This window comes from Pseudoliparis swirei, chromosome 9, assembly GCF_029220125.1.
Source record: "Pseudoliparis swirei isolate HS2019 ecotype Mariana Trench chromosome 9, NWPU_hadal_v1, whole genome shotgun sequence".
Taxonomy (NCBI): Eukaryota; Metazoa; Chordata; class Actinopteri; order Perciformes; family Liparidae; genus Pseudoliparis; species Pseudoliparis swirei.
In genome coordinates, this window is record NC_079396.1 from 13,552,442 (window position 1) to 13,570,394 (window position 17,953).

Consider the following 17,953-nt stretch of genomic DNA (forward strand, 5'->3'; position numbering starts at 1 on the left):
AGGAACAGGAAGGACTACATAATGGTTTGTTGTCGTCGTCACTGTAGTGTCACGTCTGTCCGTCCTCTTCGCAGCAGTGGAGCAGCAGCACACTGTCGGGCATCACCAAGGCTTCCCAGTACAGCGTCACTGGTCTGTCCACAAGCTCAGTGTACGAGCATGACGACTGAACAACACTACGTCACAGTGCCTTTGGTTATTTGGCTATACATATGGCACGCGTGAGAATAAGAACAAGGCCAAATATATACACAAACCAATATCTAACTTTGATTCCATAGCTGTAGACAGACGTGGTCACATCTAAAAGATATGCCTTTGCAGCCTTTGATATGGTGAGAGCGTGACATTTAAGCAAAGTACACATTTTCGAAATCCTAGCAAGTGGGCCAAAAACGGGGGATGAAATGGAAATGCTTGTTTCCTGCGGCTGTTTGTATCAGTGCAGAGATTCAAGCCAGTCTAGCAGCTCACCCTCGTTGTCCTCCTCTTCGGACACTTTCACAAACATATAAACACACATGACATCTGGCTTGAGGGGCTGCATCTATATTCATTGAGTCTGAAACTCCGACATGTCCCATTTGATTGGTCCGAGAATAGACGAGAGAGGGTGTTACTTGGAGAATAATTGCTGGTGATAAACTCAGACGCAGCTACATTGATTTGGATCGAGCATTTGTGTAAGGGAGAGGAACAGTGATAGATCTCAACACTTTACCAACGGACCCAGCAAGCATTTGAATAAAACATCGTGCATGGGAACACCATCTTTGGGGAAAGCCATTAAGTCTCAGATTAATAGCACGTGGCTAATGCAGTCAGTCGGTGTGTAAAACTGTTTTGCTCTGCACCAATCAAACAAGCACATCAATCTGACTAACAGTGTGTGTCAACATGCTTCATGATTACCATGCTAATCCCACAGCAACACACGGGAGACCACAGGAGATCATTACAGTCACACAAGGGCACTTGACTATAATCTCAACTCAAATGTAGAATTCATTCACTCAGGCTCATTAATATTCACCATTTTACGGGCTGTTGGTAAAAGGATATTTTAGACAATCTGCACAGTGTAAACGAGTGCTGAAACTACTGATGTGCTTTGCTATCACATATACACACGTGCACACAAACAATGTATCTCTGCAGTTGCTATTCAGGCTCCAATTGTATCGCACTTTAGCGTTAACGCCATGTAAATGTTTTGTGAGTGTTGGAGATTTCATGGTGTGTTAGCGGAGGAGGGGGTGCCTACAGGGGGAGAGGAGGACAATGGGCTGTGCGCATGTGTGCATGAATGTGTGTTTGAATGCACATAGATGATGATACCATATGATGCGTACAATGGGAGCAATTATATATTTGTGTTACAGGGAAAATAGAGATGCATGATAGTGAGATGGGGCTCATCCCAAAGATGAAGAATCAAATGGCTCTTTTTGAAACGAATGTGTCAGGGCAGTGTGTCCATGCTCCTCTGCGTTCTTCTTGTGTGAGATCAATATTGATATTGACTTGATATTCCTCCAGTTTTTTGAGCCAAAGTTAATTAGTGAATGAATGTGATGGGATAAGCTTTACTTCTGGTGTGTGGTTTTGTTTGTTTTTATTCTGTCTTGAAATAGATTTACCCACTTCTGTTTCATACTTAGTTTAATGCATTATGTACTTTATGAGACTGGCACTACTATGTTTGTCCTGTTTCAGTCAGCTCATTCAGCCACATTTCAGTCAATCATGTTAATATGAAAATAAAGTGTTTCAAATTGAATTTAATCTGAATAATTTATCAAATATTTACATAAAACAAACAAAACACAGCATAAAGCCAACATGAAACACTGCAAACAGCATACACAATTAACAAGTTGTGCATTAATTTAAGCAAAAACACGGAAAGTCAAAGTCTATTTCTATAGTGGTCCTGAATTGTTGATTATCCGATTTGTATTATCTCTGGCATGATGAAAAGCGTATGAGGGTCAAATGGTTGTTGTTTTAAATCATGAATATGTCTGACTAAATACTGCCCTTCAATACGCCTACACAGTGTCTTCTTGCTTTGACTACTTTTCCTTTGTTGATGACCTTTTTTTTTGTTATTTTCAAGAGTACTGTTCTGGGTTTGCTGCATGTGAAACTAGTGGAATGCTTGGCCTCAAAATTAAACTTGGACATCCATATTCACTGTCCGCTCTGGCTCTGACTTAAAACTCCAAAGAGGAACAAGATCATTTTTAGTTTGTAAACTGAGCTGTATGTGTGCCAGAGAATGCACATTTAAACAAATAGCAGGATTTGGCACAAAGAGGAATAATCGGAATTATAGCAATACATATCTGCAAGAATGGAAAGGCTGTTAAGCTGTTTGTTTAAATAAAGCACATTCATATTGAAATTAACCTCTGATAGCAGCCTGTGGTTGAGCAATTATTTATGTTGTCAGTAAATCTATCCAGTCTATTTAAAACTGACTTTGTGACATAATGTGCTTTGTGCATTGTTGTTTCAGCCCCATTACCCCACTTGTTGCTGCGCAATATTGCTCTTCATTCAAATGATACCTGCCCAGTTCATGGAGCACCGGACATGAACCTCCCTTTTGCAGTGTTGGGCAGATTCAGGATACGAGTACTTTTTTGTTCTATCTTTCATTGTCACTCAAATGTGCTAGCGCTGCACATTGCAGGTACACACACACACACACACACACACACACACACACACACACACACACACATACACACCTATATACACACACAAACACACACCAGCAATATTAATACACAAGGCTGACAATGCTGTGGGACTGCATGCATGCAATACTTCACCGCAGAGCAGAGGAGGACAGAGAAGGAGTTGCAGTAGAGAGGGTCAGCAGCTTCAAGTTCCTCGGCGTGCACATCTCCGAGGACCTCACATGGACCACGCACACCACTCACGTGGTGAAAAAACGCCTGTATTTCCTTAGGCGACTGAGGAAATTCAACATGGCCCCCCGCATCCTCAGAACATTCTACACCAGTACCATCGAGAGTGTTCTGACAGGTTGCATCACCGTCTGGTACGGGAACTGCACCGCCCTGGGCGTAGGGCACTACAGAGGGTGGTGCGGTCGGCACAGTACATCGTTGGAGGTGAGCTTCCTCCATCCTGGACATATACGGCCAAACGGATGATGAAAGACAATAACCACCCGCCACAAACTGTTCACCCTTCTACCGTCAGGCAGGCGATACCGCGGTATCAAGTGAACAGACTGAGAGACAGCTTCTTCAGTCAGGCCATCAGGCTGCTGAACAAGGACTGAGACCCTCATTAACACTACACACTAGAACATATTCTGTGAATATCTATGGCCATGGTGTATATTTTATTACATTGTTTATATATATATTGTATGTATATACATATATATATATATATAGTCTCAAAAAAGTGTATATTTTATTACATTGTTTTATATATATATATTGTCATGATGTATATTCTATTACATTGTTTTATATATATATTGTTAATACTTTCTTCTTTTTTGTGTGTGGATATTGTATAGTTTATTCTCATTCTTATTCTTTTTTTTAGTCTGCTACTGCTGTCGGGTGTTTTGCACATAAGAATTTCACGAACCGATTATACTTGTATAAAAGGGGATGTGACAATAAAAACTTGAAACTTGAAACTTGAAGAAGGGGGATGAGAGAGAAAGAGAGAGAGAAAAAGAGAGGGAGAGATTGAGAAGGGGGGGGGGGCTAACTTGGGATGCATGGCATGTGGACTGAGGATAACCATCTTTTCTGCAGCTCTTCTTCACCACACTGTTTTCTTAATTACCATTTACTGCACAGAGAGAGAGGGACACAAAGAAAGAGAGGAAGAGGAAGAGAGAGAGAATGGTAACAGAGGAAGAGAAGAGCGAGGGAGGTTGTGTTCAGTGATGCAGTAATGAAGAAGTAGATGTGAACGAGTTGGAGAGAGTAGAGTGAGTTCGAAGAGGGGAAAGGAAGAAGAAAAAACATGATATATACAGAGGTGGTGATGGAGGAGAGCATGGGGTGGTGAGGGGTAGAGAGAGCATGGTGTGGTGAGGGGTAGAGAGAGCATGGGGTGGTGAGGGGTAGAGAGACCATGGGGTGGTGAGGGGTAGAGAGAGCATGGGGTGGTGAGGGGTAGAGAGAGCATGGTGTGGTGAGGGGTAGAGAGCATGGGGTGGTGAGGGGTAGAGAGACCATGGGGTGGTGAGGGGTAGAGAGAGCATGGGGTGGTGAGGGGTAGAGAGACCATGGGGTGGTGAGGGGTAGAGCGAGAATGGGGTGGTGAGGGGTAGAGAGCATGGGGTGGTGAGGGGTAGAGAGCATGGGGTGGTGAGGGGAGAGAGCATGGGGTGGTGAGGGAGAGAGAATGGGGTGGTGAGGGTAGAGAGCATGGGGTGGTGAGGGTAGAGAGAGAATGGGGTGGTGAGGGTAGAGAGCATGGGGTGGTGAGGGGTAGAGAGAGAATGGGGTGGTGAGGGGTAGAGAGAGAATGGGGTGGTGAGGGGTAGAGAGCATGGGGTGGTGAGGGGTAGAGAGCATGGGGTGGTGAGGGGTAGAGAGAGCATGGGGTGGTGAGGGGTAGAGAGCATGGGGTGGTGAGGGGTAGAGAGCATGGGGTGGTGAGGGGTAGAGAGAGCATGGGGTGGTGAGGGGTAGAGAGAGCATGGGGTGGTGAGGGGTAGAGAGAGAATGGGGTGGTGAGGGGTAGAGAGACCATGGGGTGAGATGTGCAGAGTTGACAAGAAGAAGTCACATGAAGGTGTCAGGTACAGTGTCACGTTGTTATAGTACAGCTATATATACAGAATCTCTCATGCACTTTACTCATGCCGGCACTATTCTATAATAAATAAAAACGGTGCAACATAATTTCCTTGTATAACAGCTTCTGTACATGCAGGGTTTCTGTTTTGAAACATTACCCCTGTTGTTGCTTTGATAACACAGACGAATAGTCAGTTTGAACATATTCAAACAGACTATTCCCAGCTCTCTGCATGGGGTCCCATCCCTACAAAATTGAGATCTACAGAGATAACTTTGTTCCTTCACCCCGCCTATAAAAAAAAAAAAATCCTAATCCCTCCCTCCCTATGTTTCCTCCCCTCCCCCCTTCCTCGACAGTCTCCCTCTCTCTCTCTGGCTGGCTTGAGCTCCAGTCTACCAAACAATTACAGAGATGATACCCACTGTCAGTCAGCAGCTCCCAGATGAAGCTGGACCTCTTTAACATGCTCATGGAACGCCAGATTCAATCAGGCCTTTGTATGGCAGAGGGGAGGGCAGCGCTGCTCATTACAAAATAAATCATAATAACAATAAGGCCCAGGCTGCAATGCAGGCAGCACCTAAGTCACGGCATTGAACTCTTCCTCTCTTCCGCTCTCTACCATGATTGAAAACACTCCTAGTCCGTCCTCCCTCTTTTCCACACGTCTTTCATCTTGTCTCCAATCTTCGGAAAAACCAACCAACCAAATATCGCCACTGCTGGTTTTCAGGGTGGATGATAGTGAGGAGAACTGGCAGGGTGCATGAGGTGCAGACTCCCTGAATCATTTGACAACACAATGTGTTGTCTTCAACTCAGCAGTATCCACCTTTCACAATCGTTCTCCCTCTGTTACAGTGTCCGATAAGGCTCCTCCATAGGCTACAGACGCACAGTCTAGCTAATTTGTTTTCTTGCACAAGGTCATCTACAGGTCGTAGGGGATAACCCCGATGCATGCCTGCATACACATTTTAAGATTTATGAGCATGAACTGTTTGAATTTGTTCAGCCACTGAAACACACTTACATACTATAGTTACTGCGTGTCTGTAAACCTTGTATACATCAGACAAAGTGGTTTAGATTTTCTCATCCAACTTTTGGCTAAAAAGTGAAAAAAATCTATTTGACAAAGTCTCAAACTATTGCTTTAAGTTTAGTCTTTTATTTAAAAGAGCACTTCAGTGGTGGGGCACTCAAAAGATACATTAAAATGTATGCATCCTGAGTTTCAGTATCAGTCCAAAATATATTTCTTCCATAGTGCAACTCAAAGATCCTTTCATTAGACACTCACAGCCTAGAATATAAAACAATATATTTCAAACGCCATGCTCCAGTCTCTAAACCCAAAATGAGATCTCAGACTAATTCCATGGCCACAGATTTGCCCAGCCTGAGTCGTCCTCATCACTAGTCAACTTATTTTGAAGCATGAATTCTGTGGAATTGCCCTCTAACTCCCTGTGAAGTTATGAGATCCTATGACCCACCGGCTGCGGATAAGTGTTGCCTATCGCCTGGTGTGACTGTTGTAGGTTATGAGTGTGAACTCTTCTTTGACTATACTAAAGTTTCCTTAAATAATAAGTGCGGTTCAGCCATGGCGCAGACAATTCGCTTCAGCTGTGTTTTGCTTCACAGGGGTGAACCTCTGATGTAATTCAGCTGCCATTTAACAAGCATATTGCTCCACGTTCGTCTGATATCCTCATTACTCTCATTACCATGCTGCTTTAGATGGCTTTTCAAAAGCCCAGAGCCCTTTCATCCATGGTACATGTGTTTAAGATCTCTCCATTGCAATGTGGTTCCTAGATGCTCACTTCCTTTTTAATTCATCATGTATCAACACTTGGAGAATGCAAGTTTGTGTATTTGTGTCTGTGTGTGTGTGTGTGTGAGTGTGTGCAAGTTCATGTCCACGTTTCTATCGACCACGGATTTATTGCAGCCAAGATCAACCAGAGTCCACTGAATAATGCATCACTTGCTATCATGGAAAAATATGCTGAATACACTTCAGCTGAACTTGAAGGTGTGGGAGGAGGTATGAAATAGCAAAAAGCTTGCTCTTGACTTATAGCCTGCATGAGACAACAGAGAGAAAACACTGTTCTCTACTTTGACAAATGAGCTTCTGTCTGGTTCTTGGAGGTTTCCCTCTTTCATCTAACGAGCTATGCCAGGGGAATGAGCATCTATGGGTGGAAATATATATATATATATATATATATACACTACCGTTCAAAAGTTTGGGGTCATCCAGACAATTTTGTGTCTTGCATGAAAACTCACTTTTATTTATCAAATGAATTGAAAATTGAATAGAAAATATAGTCAAGACATTGACAAGGTTAGAAATAATGATTAATATTTGAAGTATTAATTTTGTTCTTCAAACTTCAAGCTCAAAGGAAGGCCAGTTGTATAGCTTATATCACCAGCATAACTGTTTTCAGCTGTGCTAACATAATTGCACAAGGGTTTTCTAATCAGACATTAGTCTTCTAAGGCGATTAGCAAACACAATGTACCATTAGAACACTGGAGTGATAGTTGATGGAAATGGGCCTCTATACACCTCTGGAGATATTTCATTAGAAATCAGACACTTCCACCTAGAATAGTCATTTACCACATTAACAATGTATAGTGTGTATTTTTGATTAATGTTATCTTTATTGAAAAAACAGTGCTTTTCTTTGAAAAATAAAGACATTTCTAAGTGACCCCAAACTTTTGAACGTTAGTGTATATATATATATATATATATATATATATATATATATATATGTGTGTGTGTGTGTGTGTGTGTGTGTGTTTCACTTCCAAAGTCTAAATTACATTATGTCGACGCACAATGTAAACACACACAGCGTTTTTCATTTCAGACATTCTTTTAACCTTTAAATATTCTCGGTGGGTTGCTCTAATTCTGTGAGCGCGCACACCTCCCCAGCTGCCAGAGGTTCTTTGCAGGGGGAGGTGATGGATGCTGATTTAAGCAAAAGTGTCATTTGTGGTCACACCAATGACAAGTGACATTCCAGAAGAGACCCCCAAGCACTTAAAGAGATTGGGCTGTGCTTAGATTGCCCAGGGATGAACAGAGAGCATCATATTAGAGGACATGCACGTGTGTTGGGTTACTCCATATTCATAGACAGACTGCAGGACTGAAATAAAAACAGTGGCCGTCAACCACATAAAGTCTCCTCCCCCACTCTATTAGGCTGATAGCATATTGGCCTCCTTGGAGAATGGAAGTCAATGAAATGGACTGTCAAACACTGGGCAGCGGTACATTATGGCTGCTGTTCTTCAAAGAGCACATATATTATTTTCACCGTTCACCAACCCCTCATGCTTCCTCCTTTTCTCTCAAGCAGGGTGGGGGTCCAATCTCAGAGAGAATCTAGTGCCTTTGTTGCTTTTCCCCATAGTGCATTTGGGCTGATCCCCCAGATTGTAAATAAGTGATAGAATTCCATACCCGAGGGCACAGGTTTCTGGGAGGTGCATGGGAATAAAGTTGCTGGCTATTGTTTCACCTGGGTGTGACCACCGCCTTGAACAAGAGAAATGTGGCTTAGGAGGGGGCTGGGTGGCAGGGAACATGAAGGAGTGGATTTGAACAGGCTGCAGAGAGGAAAACAATGAACATCAGAGGACAGGTGGGGGGAAGCAGAAAGGGTACACGCTCTGCTGTTCTGCTTTCTCAGGCGAAGAATGTCACCTTGTTCTTTTTCTTTTCTTTCCCTCTCTCACTCTTTCTGGTTTTCTCCCTCCATCTCTTTATTCCTCTGTTCTCCCTGCACTGCAATGATATATAGACAGCCTTTTGCTGTCTCTTTCTACCAGTGCCAGTACGTCTAATGTGCCTCCGCTGCAGTGGATCACTGTCTTTCAACAGAGACAACAAAGCAATGCTTTGGTTCCTCCTCCTCCCACAGTCTATCCATCACTGACTCAAACATCGCCTACAGCCAGAAACATTCAGACACATCTCCACTGGACAATTCTGTGATCATCTTACACTTACACACCTCACTGGCCCTCGGCCAAGGTATGATAATTCATTACAAAAGGAAAATAGATGAAAAGTTAGAAACCTGAGAAAGAAGAACAGACTGCCGGGGATTGAAAAGAAGACACAGGAAAAGGAGTTATTTCACCCACATAATGTGTGAACGTACAGGATTTTGTTTCTTCATTTGTTTGTGTGTAGCTTCTACCTCAGTGCTCCCCAGGTTGTCATAAGTGTGGAAATATAGAAAAATAGAGACTTAAAGGAAAAATCATTTGCATATCAAATACTTCACACCTGTCAATTACTCCGTTGCTGAGGATGGCAGTTTATATTGTCGACTACAACGTATTCCAACAGTGAGTCACAGAAAAAAGTATCACATTTCCATGGAAACGTCTCTTATCACTCAACACCACAGCAAGATGCATTTCGCTGCCTCCTACGGCTGCTGTCGTGTCAAAAAAATAAAGCTGCAATCTTTTCAGCAGTCGTAAGAGAGTCGTCGATTTTTTATGGAGAATTCAAGGTCCAGGTTTATATCAGATTTAAGGTTCCATAACACATGCTGAGGGAATGACTGCTAGTGCCCACACAGGGGTGTATGTTTGTGCATATTTGTGTGTGTTTGCGTTCTGCTCTCATTGTGACCCTCTCTGTGTGAACACTGTAGCAGCGCTGTGTGCCTCGTCTCATGTTGAGCGGCGCTGTTCTCTGTGTTCCCATCATCCCTGCTGTCCCCTCCCATTAGCCCTGACAGCTATTTTCTCTGTCATTACTGACCTCAAAACAGCACAAACACTCTCCGTCACCACACACACGCACAGACACAGAACCTCCACACACCCCCACACACACACGCACACAACACACACACAGGCTGCGCACGAGTGGAGCCTTGCAGTGCAAAATCATGTCGTGTCTGTGCTGAAGTTAAAACTTAATTACATGCTATGGTTTCATCATGTTGGGTGCTATAGAGATAAATATCACAATGGAATGTAATGAGACTGAGGCCAATTCAGACATATTTCATAAAGACCATTAATCCTCTGAATGGGTTGGTGCGAGTTGTAACGAGAAGCCCAACACACGGCTACTCTCCCAAAGTATCATCATTATCAGAGCTGTCATTGATTTAAGGTGGACCAGAGTCAAACAGGAGATCAGTCATGTGGGAGGGAATAGAGCTGTATCATTTTACCGGCCACATTTACTTCCCTTGGATATATAGATAATACAGATCCAGTGTAAAAAAGAAAGGTCAAATTAGAGTCAGGATTTGGCGTTGCAAAGCTGATCACAGCGCTGCAACATGTCTACAGCGTGAAACAGGAAGGTCACAAAGGGAAATCAGCCCACGAGATCCGTGTGCATGTATGTGCATGTCTCTGCGTTTGTGCCTTCTACCAGCACACGATCCATAACCACACAAGTAACAAAAGCCAACAGCCTCCAAAAGTGCGGTTGCTGCCAGACAAGGAGCCGGCAGGAGATTTATTTGAAGGATTACAGCGGAGCTCAAACACGTGCAGTGGCCCTGGCTTGTATTCTGGACACGGTCTATTGTGGAGTTAATGGTTGACAGGCAACGTAGGCGTGGGCATAGAGGCAGGCTCATTCCATCCCATTATGTTTGCATCATACCTCCTCGCTCCTCCCTTAGCTCCCATCTTCCGTCTCTCTGTCTCTCTTGAAATCCCCAGTCAGTTCCTCTGTGTCTACCAAAGAGATCGACTGGCAATTAAACCCTTCCAGCTTTGATTTAGCTACTTAGGAGAGATCAAGTTAGGATCTTTTGGGGGGCTTTTTGGGGCCTACCTCTGTCTTATTATCTCACTAGGGTGTCATTACTCCCTCGTACACTCTGTCATTATGCACAATACTTCTCTTTGGAATATATGGAAGGTTTACTCTGTCTTATCTGTGTAGCGTATTAGCATGTCTGGTGATGTTTGTTATATGCAATATCTTTTGAAAGAGAAGCTGTTCTTGAAATGGAACTGGTGGAATTAAGTCCTCTTATCAGATTTCAAAGGGGAAAAGATGGAGTTTCTGGTGTGTGTGTGTGTGTGATGTGGAAGGATGGGGATGATGAACTCACACTTGGTTGTTTAAAAAAAATTGTAAACTATGTGTGTGATTTGATTTTTCTTTTTTTACATTGTTTGACCTTCTTGTTGTTAGTGCTTTCAAATCCCAGCCACACTCTGCAGTCTGTACTTTACTTGTACAGAACAAAACAATTAGCAAAATTGCTGTTCTCCAAATTGGTAGGTGGGGTAAATTCGGAAGGACCTACAATTAGAGGGAAAAGTTTAACCCCCTCCCACTGCTGCAGAAACATGTACACAGACTCTCACATGTTGCCTGTGCAGTAAGGCGACAACAAGTCATTCAGAAACGGGCACAGCGCTGTACAATATAGGGTTATTTGCACTTGTGTGAGTGTGTGTGTTCATAAATCGCAGTGCGTATTTGCATCAAGGACCGAGACGTGTTCTGACTAATACCTCGCTCGGTCTTGAGCAGCGACTGCTGGAGTACTTCACATGAACTAAGCTCTCATAACCTTTTTACATGGCCTGGCATCCATACAGGCACACACACACACACACACGCACACACACACACCTACACACACACACACACACACCTACACACACACACACACACACACACACACACACACACACACACACACATACCTGACATGCAACATTAATGCAGACAGAGAAGCCAACTGGCATTTGAAGCCAGGGAACACGTTTCAGCTTTCCTTGCTTTCCCCTACATAATCCTCTCATTAAAGTGTAACGCCGGCAGTTCCAGGCAGCAAATCAAACAGATCTTTATCTGCATCCACCTTCCTTGTGTGCATATATTGACCTTCATCGGAAGCTTATAATTAGCATACCATGGTACTCAAAGATGGGGATGAAAAAGTTTAATAGGAACATGCGTTATTTTCACTTTATATTCATATTGTGGTTCCAAAAAAAGATGGGGAAGTGACTGCTTTGAAGTGTACATGGGGGAGGTGGGAGGGGGGCGTCTCAGTAGCACACTCTTGTGGATACATTCAGGTGTTGGGTCTTTTTGCATGCATCTGTGCCTGTGTGAGTCCCAGCACCACGTGAGCCGTGTTGCACAGTGTGCTTTCTCTGATGAAGCACATCATAGCCTGTCAGTCAGAGGCTGTGCAATCATAATTCACGCCGAGCAGAGGATGCTACCTGGTGGAAGGCTGCTGCTGCCACAGCCGTCTGTCGAGGGAGCATCCAGGAGGGTAAGCAGCTGAGGTTACAGCCGCCAGACAACATTTCAGGGCTTCTGACTTGCATAGCGTTCTGTGCTGCAGGATCGTGAGGCGACAGGTGAGGCATCAGGCTGCTTTGAATGAATGAGAGAGCGTGTATATACGCGGAGGTAAGACTGCTTCATGGTGGATGGCAGTGCAAAGGCAGAGAGACGTGTCCGTTTTTTTTCATTGTGCAGGACTTTTGGTTGGGCTTGTGATCCCGTTGATTGTGCTTGTGGTGAGGTAAACGGGAGGCTCACAGTCCTGCTGAGCCCGAGACTGGAAGGGAATACTGAATGACCACATTTTCATTCTGTGTCTACCTCTTGTACCCTCTGTCCAAATGAATTGGCTATTCCTGTATGCCTGGGCACAGCTGTGTCCAGCGCGGAATACACACTGGGCTGATCATGAGGGAGACAAGGAGCAAATGAGATCGAGATGAGAGGGAAAGATGGTTAGTGAAATGCAGACACGGAGACAGATGGCCTGTTATTCGTCACACTTTTCAATATGGAACAGCAGACCAGCAGGGGCAAAGCTACACAGTCTGACAGCTTCACCTGACCACAAACACTGGAATGCTAATAAGTCATTTAGGTCATGGGAAGTCTGCTCCTCAATGGTTATGACACAGAGAGAGAGAGAGAGAGAGAGAGAGAGAGAAAGAGAGCCATCAGCCTGTTTACCTCATCTCACTGATTCAGAGTTCTTTCAATAATGTGTACATAAGTCGAGGTCAGGTTTTCTCAGGATTTAGTGGCAGAAATCTCAATGCGACGCACATACTAGGTCGATAAAGCAAATTATGAACACTGCACACATTATTTACTAAAGCTGCTGCATGGCACACAACTTTGAAATGACAAGAATGTATCTTAGTTGTCATTTAGTTGTGTCTATCCCAATCGGATCCTGTATTACCCAATGTATTCAATCTTCTATCTGTAATATTCCCGCACCAAACACATCAGCAGCACGATATGCACTGATGTCACCCTCCCCTCCGGGCCATGTGGAGGGCAGGTGCCGGCTTCACGGCCCGGCAGAAAGGCAAGTTGGCAGCCGGACTGTTACCTCCTCCTTCTCTCTGCCAACAGCCCTGGCACATCTGTGCCTGGCCAGCATGCTCGGTGCCAACTACCCTGCTCCCATTGTTCTCCCCTGATTGCACCCAACGCCCATGGGAAGGAAGGCTGAACACAGTGTGGCACAACCTACACCGCCTGTTAGATTATCTCAAGACATGAAGAGAATCTCTTAGCCTAGATTCTAGAAGCAGCTTTTTGTTCTGCCCCGCACACAAGGAAAACACCCCATGGAGATTGTTCCTCCATCAGCTTCAGTTTCTAGAGTTAGACATTCACTGAAGAGAACGCACTCCTGAAAGTGCATAACAACATTATGTTGTTGTGATGAAATAATACTTTTTAGAATATTCAAAACAGTATATTGGCTTTCATTTTTAAGCCATCATTTGAAACCTTGTTTGATTGATGTATAGATTTTGGTTGATGGATCGTGTGGTTGAGTATTTGAAATCATTTGAAATCGCAATCATCATCAAATCATAATTATTGCATGAGGTTGGAAACGGGTACAAGAAAAGAAAGGACTTTCTTGACTTTCTATATATATATGGCCAATAACAGATGTATCAGCACCATGCAGGCTGGCAAATTATTTAAAATAGGAGAATCAGTCACTCTTGCTTTTGATCTTTTTTTAATCTGCTCTCTAGTGCTCGTTGTATACTGCACCTGTTTTCATCTTTAATTCTCTCCCCTCTGCCTGCAGATGGCCTGTTTTGTCCTTTGTTTCTCTTTCTTACTGTTGTACTTTCTCTAAAACAATCTAAACTAAAACATCATAAAGTGAAGACCACAGGAACGGTTACACGGTTTTGTGTAAGCATTAGTCTTTATACACGCACACGTATAAATACTTCTATATTTGGGTGATTCTTTAATAACATGCATTCTCCGGCCCTCAATGCCGACCATTGAAATAAAGCCTAACCCAAACCCTTACTTTTACCAAAGATGTCCCTATTTTCAAGGTCCAAACTCAAAATGGCCCTCACCAAGATATAACCGTAAAGACACATGCACGAGACACACTTAAAGCACACTGGCTGCAACACAAAGCCATGGTGGTGTCCTGCAGGCCGTCGAAAAGCTCAGGTTATGGCCTCTGAGTCTGGTAGGATTCCTGGCGTGTCAGAGGGTTTAACAACATCCAAATCGCTGTTCGAGTCCTCTCGGCTCTTCCAGACCGGCCTGTCTGTCACACAGACACTCACACAGATCGGGCTTCAAAAGCACATTTAGGGTTGCCAGGGGGGGTCCAGACCTTTGAATCCGCCCACTCCACCAAGTTTCAGTGTAAAGAGCTGAAAGTTCTGTCTGAAATCAAGTACAGAGAGAACCGAAGAAGTGGTTAGAGCAAAGTTGTTGTCGACCGGCTCATTTACCGTGACAGTAATACATATCTGTTTGTAATTGTTTAAATTGGCATTAATCTGATAGTAGAGAAACGTGTCCATCACAGTTTCCTTAAAGTTAAGGTAATGTCTTAAAAGTGTTTGTTTTGTTTGGCTGATTTTCTGTTAAATTACAATCATATAAAAGAGAGAAATACTTACATTTGAGAGGTGGGTAGAAGTGAATATACAGCTTTTTAAATGTGTTGACAATTAATTAATTGTCAATTAATTATCTGTTTATTTATTTTTAAAATCATTCAGATGTACAGATGTGCAAGGTAGCAATAGTGTAAACTTTGGCTGTGGTTTTATTGTGCCATGTGGTTATCCTGTTCTGTTATTTTGTTTATGAGAAAACACTTACAGCTTATCCTTATAAGCTCTGGTTCTAATGCAATATGTTGTCATTGGGCAGAGTAGAATCTGGTGGGACCACATACAAACATGCACTCACACACACTGCTCAACAGGGCACACGGGCAAAGTCCTGCTCCATACAGCGATTCGTTTGATTTACAGTGTGTGAAGGTCCCCAAAGAGAGCTTTAAATTAATGGGGAAATTATACGCTGGACAAAGAAAGCAGTCACACTCAGATTTATGGATGTACACACACACACACACACGTTCCCTGATGGGACAGATTGTGTCTTTGCCTCAAGGACGACCGCTCCTCTCCCTCTTCTCTCAGCCTCATGCTCTCCCTCAGACCTCAGCTCCTCATGCTGCTGCAGGGACTCGTTCTGGTCCATGGTCAGCCACTCTCTCTGCATCTCTACCTGCCAGAGGCTGGCTGACCCAGTGCCATAGCATTAGTCTTCATGTTCAAGTGCAGACTCTCTGGGGAGCTGCAAACATTACTACTGTGCAACTTCAACAGAGGCACTCATTCAAAACAAAACGCAGCCACACACTCATGCAAGAAAAGCCACAGAAAGGGACAAAGGCCATGTATCAACATGCGGTATAGTGTCATAATAAATACAGTCAAGCGGAAGCGTATTTGTCATGTTGTTAGTGGTGTAGCCCCAGAGGAGGAGCTGCCTTCAGCAGCCATAGAGCTAGAGAAGGAGAAAGCAGCTACAGGACCTCCCATCCTCCCTCATCACAACAAACAGCATTTAGGAGGAGCTCAGCTTAAAAGACTGCCTGAGGAAACTGGATATTTGTAATTCAGAATTTCCTTTTGCGACTTAAAAATGAAGTTTGAGACTTTCTAATTAGGAACAATATTCACACGGAAATGTTTTTGTTTAATATCGTTGAGCCAGCCTGAGCCGGTGAGAGGAGTAGCTACAATCCACCAGCTGGAAAACCATCAGGCACTTGTTTCTCAAGGTTTAAAAATGGTTGTGTTTGTGAGTATGATTTTCTGCATTCATACATGTGCATTCACATATATGTGTGGTTTGTTCAGTGGAAGAAATGTAATACTCAACTAAAGGTAATGATGCGGGACTCTCCACCTCAAGGCCCACAGATGCACAGCAGAAGGCAGCTGGGCTTCAGCTGAGACAGCACTTTCTCTCAGACTGACAAAGTCAATCTCTTTCTCTCCCGCTCTCTCTAATCCAAATTTTGGAAACTGCATCGATCTGCTTACACCATATTCCTCTATGCGGCAGCCATATTATTTTCTCTGATCAAATTCAGTTGACATAAAGCTTGATGGAAATGCCGAGGTGTCAAATAATGCTCAAAGTACCATGTGACAGTGTGGGAGCAGGTAGAAGCGAGTTGGAGCAGGAAGCAGAACGAGGGACAGCAAATAATGGAGTGAGAGAGTAACTTAGAGCAATCTCAAAAAGGAGAGCGGCAAAGCTTTAAGTCTCGAGGGAATTTGAAAGCCACAGAAATCCAGTTGCGGATATTAAGAGGCTTAATCTAAGAGCTTGGTGAGTTTTGCTGTGTGGGCCCCATCACTATCATCCTTGACAGAGGTTAAATAGGAGACGAGGAGGGATAAGGAAGCGAGGGAGAGGAGGTAGATGGGAGCAATGACTAGAATAGGGAGCCGTGTATCATGGCATGTTTGTAAAGGAGAATTAAACACTGACATTGCGGCGCGGGTGTTAGTGTGTATACAGGTGGTGGGATACCCGTGCAGTCACTGTTTTTCAGCTCCTGTGAAAATCTGCTCCCACCAGGATGTTGGATGCAGTAATAGCCAGGAGCATGTGTCAGACGTGAGTAGGGGGATCAAATTATATGATTTATTCATTCCATATTTGGACATCATCAAGTGATCCAACTCTAGTGCACGAGGCAGGATGACATAAAGCAACACACACGGAGATTAAACTCATTATCATCAAGCTGCAGATGTCTCCGAGGAGAGGAGAGGAGGAGAGGAGAGAGGAGAGGCAGATGGATATGGTGATCTTCTCTTCACATTCCTGCTTCATTTGATGTGAATGTTTTAGGATAATGAAATGCTTCTTTGATGTGAATACTACAAAACCCAGAAACCCCTCAGTATCACAGCACATTGCTGCTGCACTTCGGCGCTACAGCCTTGTCTAACTTGTTGGGAAAAAACACAATGTGTGTCCACAGAAAACATTCATATGTCCTTAATGACCCAAATGCTGCTTTTTCTTTTAGTTTGGAGAGCATGTTCCACCGGGGTGTCGCATATTATTGCTTTGTCTGAAGATAAATAATTGCTTTGCAGGGCAATTATGGTGGATTGTTCTTTTTTGGGGAATTCAGTGGCAGATTCCAGGAAACATGTTGCAGGCTGTAATAAGATGTTCATATAATTACATTATCTATTTCTATTGAATTCTATATTTCTATTTTGTTTTATACTTTATTTTATTGGCATTAGTTGTCAAAACATGCATGCATGCAGGTGCAGCATGGATTTTGATTCAGCTCCTCACATATGAGCATGTGTATTTATCTACCTCTGTCTTTGTGTGCAGGAGGCATACATCGGGCCGGGGCGGCAATGCCAACGTTCTTGCGGACCCCCACAATGATGCAGCCCCACCTGGACATGAAACCCTTCCTACCATTCCCCATGGACAGGACCCCTCATCCGCACAGCATGAACCTCTTCCACAACTTCAACACGGTGAGAGTTGATGACAGAAATAAACATACAAGAGTTTGTCCACAAACCTGAAACTATAGAGCTGCAGGACACGGTGATGTCTGTGTGTGTACCTCCAAAATACAGTACTGCACATGTATGACGTTTAAAATTATTTAGATGCTGCTGTGTCCACATCAGTGTTAGACAGGCCTTACTACAAGGAAAGCAATGTATTCTAAGAATATTATTGAATGTAAATACACTCTGTCCCGTTCCTTAA

The 17,953-nt window shown here is 43.6% G+C and overlaps 1 protein-coding gene across 3 annotated transcripts in view; it reads left to right on the plus strand.

Annotated features, from left to right (window-relative positions):
- The window catches only part of znf385a (zinc finger protein 385A), a 56,235-nt gene that overhangs the window by 9,643 nt on the left and 28,639 nt on the right, over positions 1–17,953 (plus strand). For all 3 annotated transcript variants that reach the window (XM_056423589.1, XM_056423591.1, XM_056423593.1), the window contains exon 2: positions 17,561–17,712. In XM_056423589.1, coding sequence (XP_056279564.1) covers positions 17,561–17,712 — 152 coding nt within the window. The remainder of the gene's footprint in view (positions 1–17,560; positions 17,713–17,953) is intronic.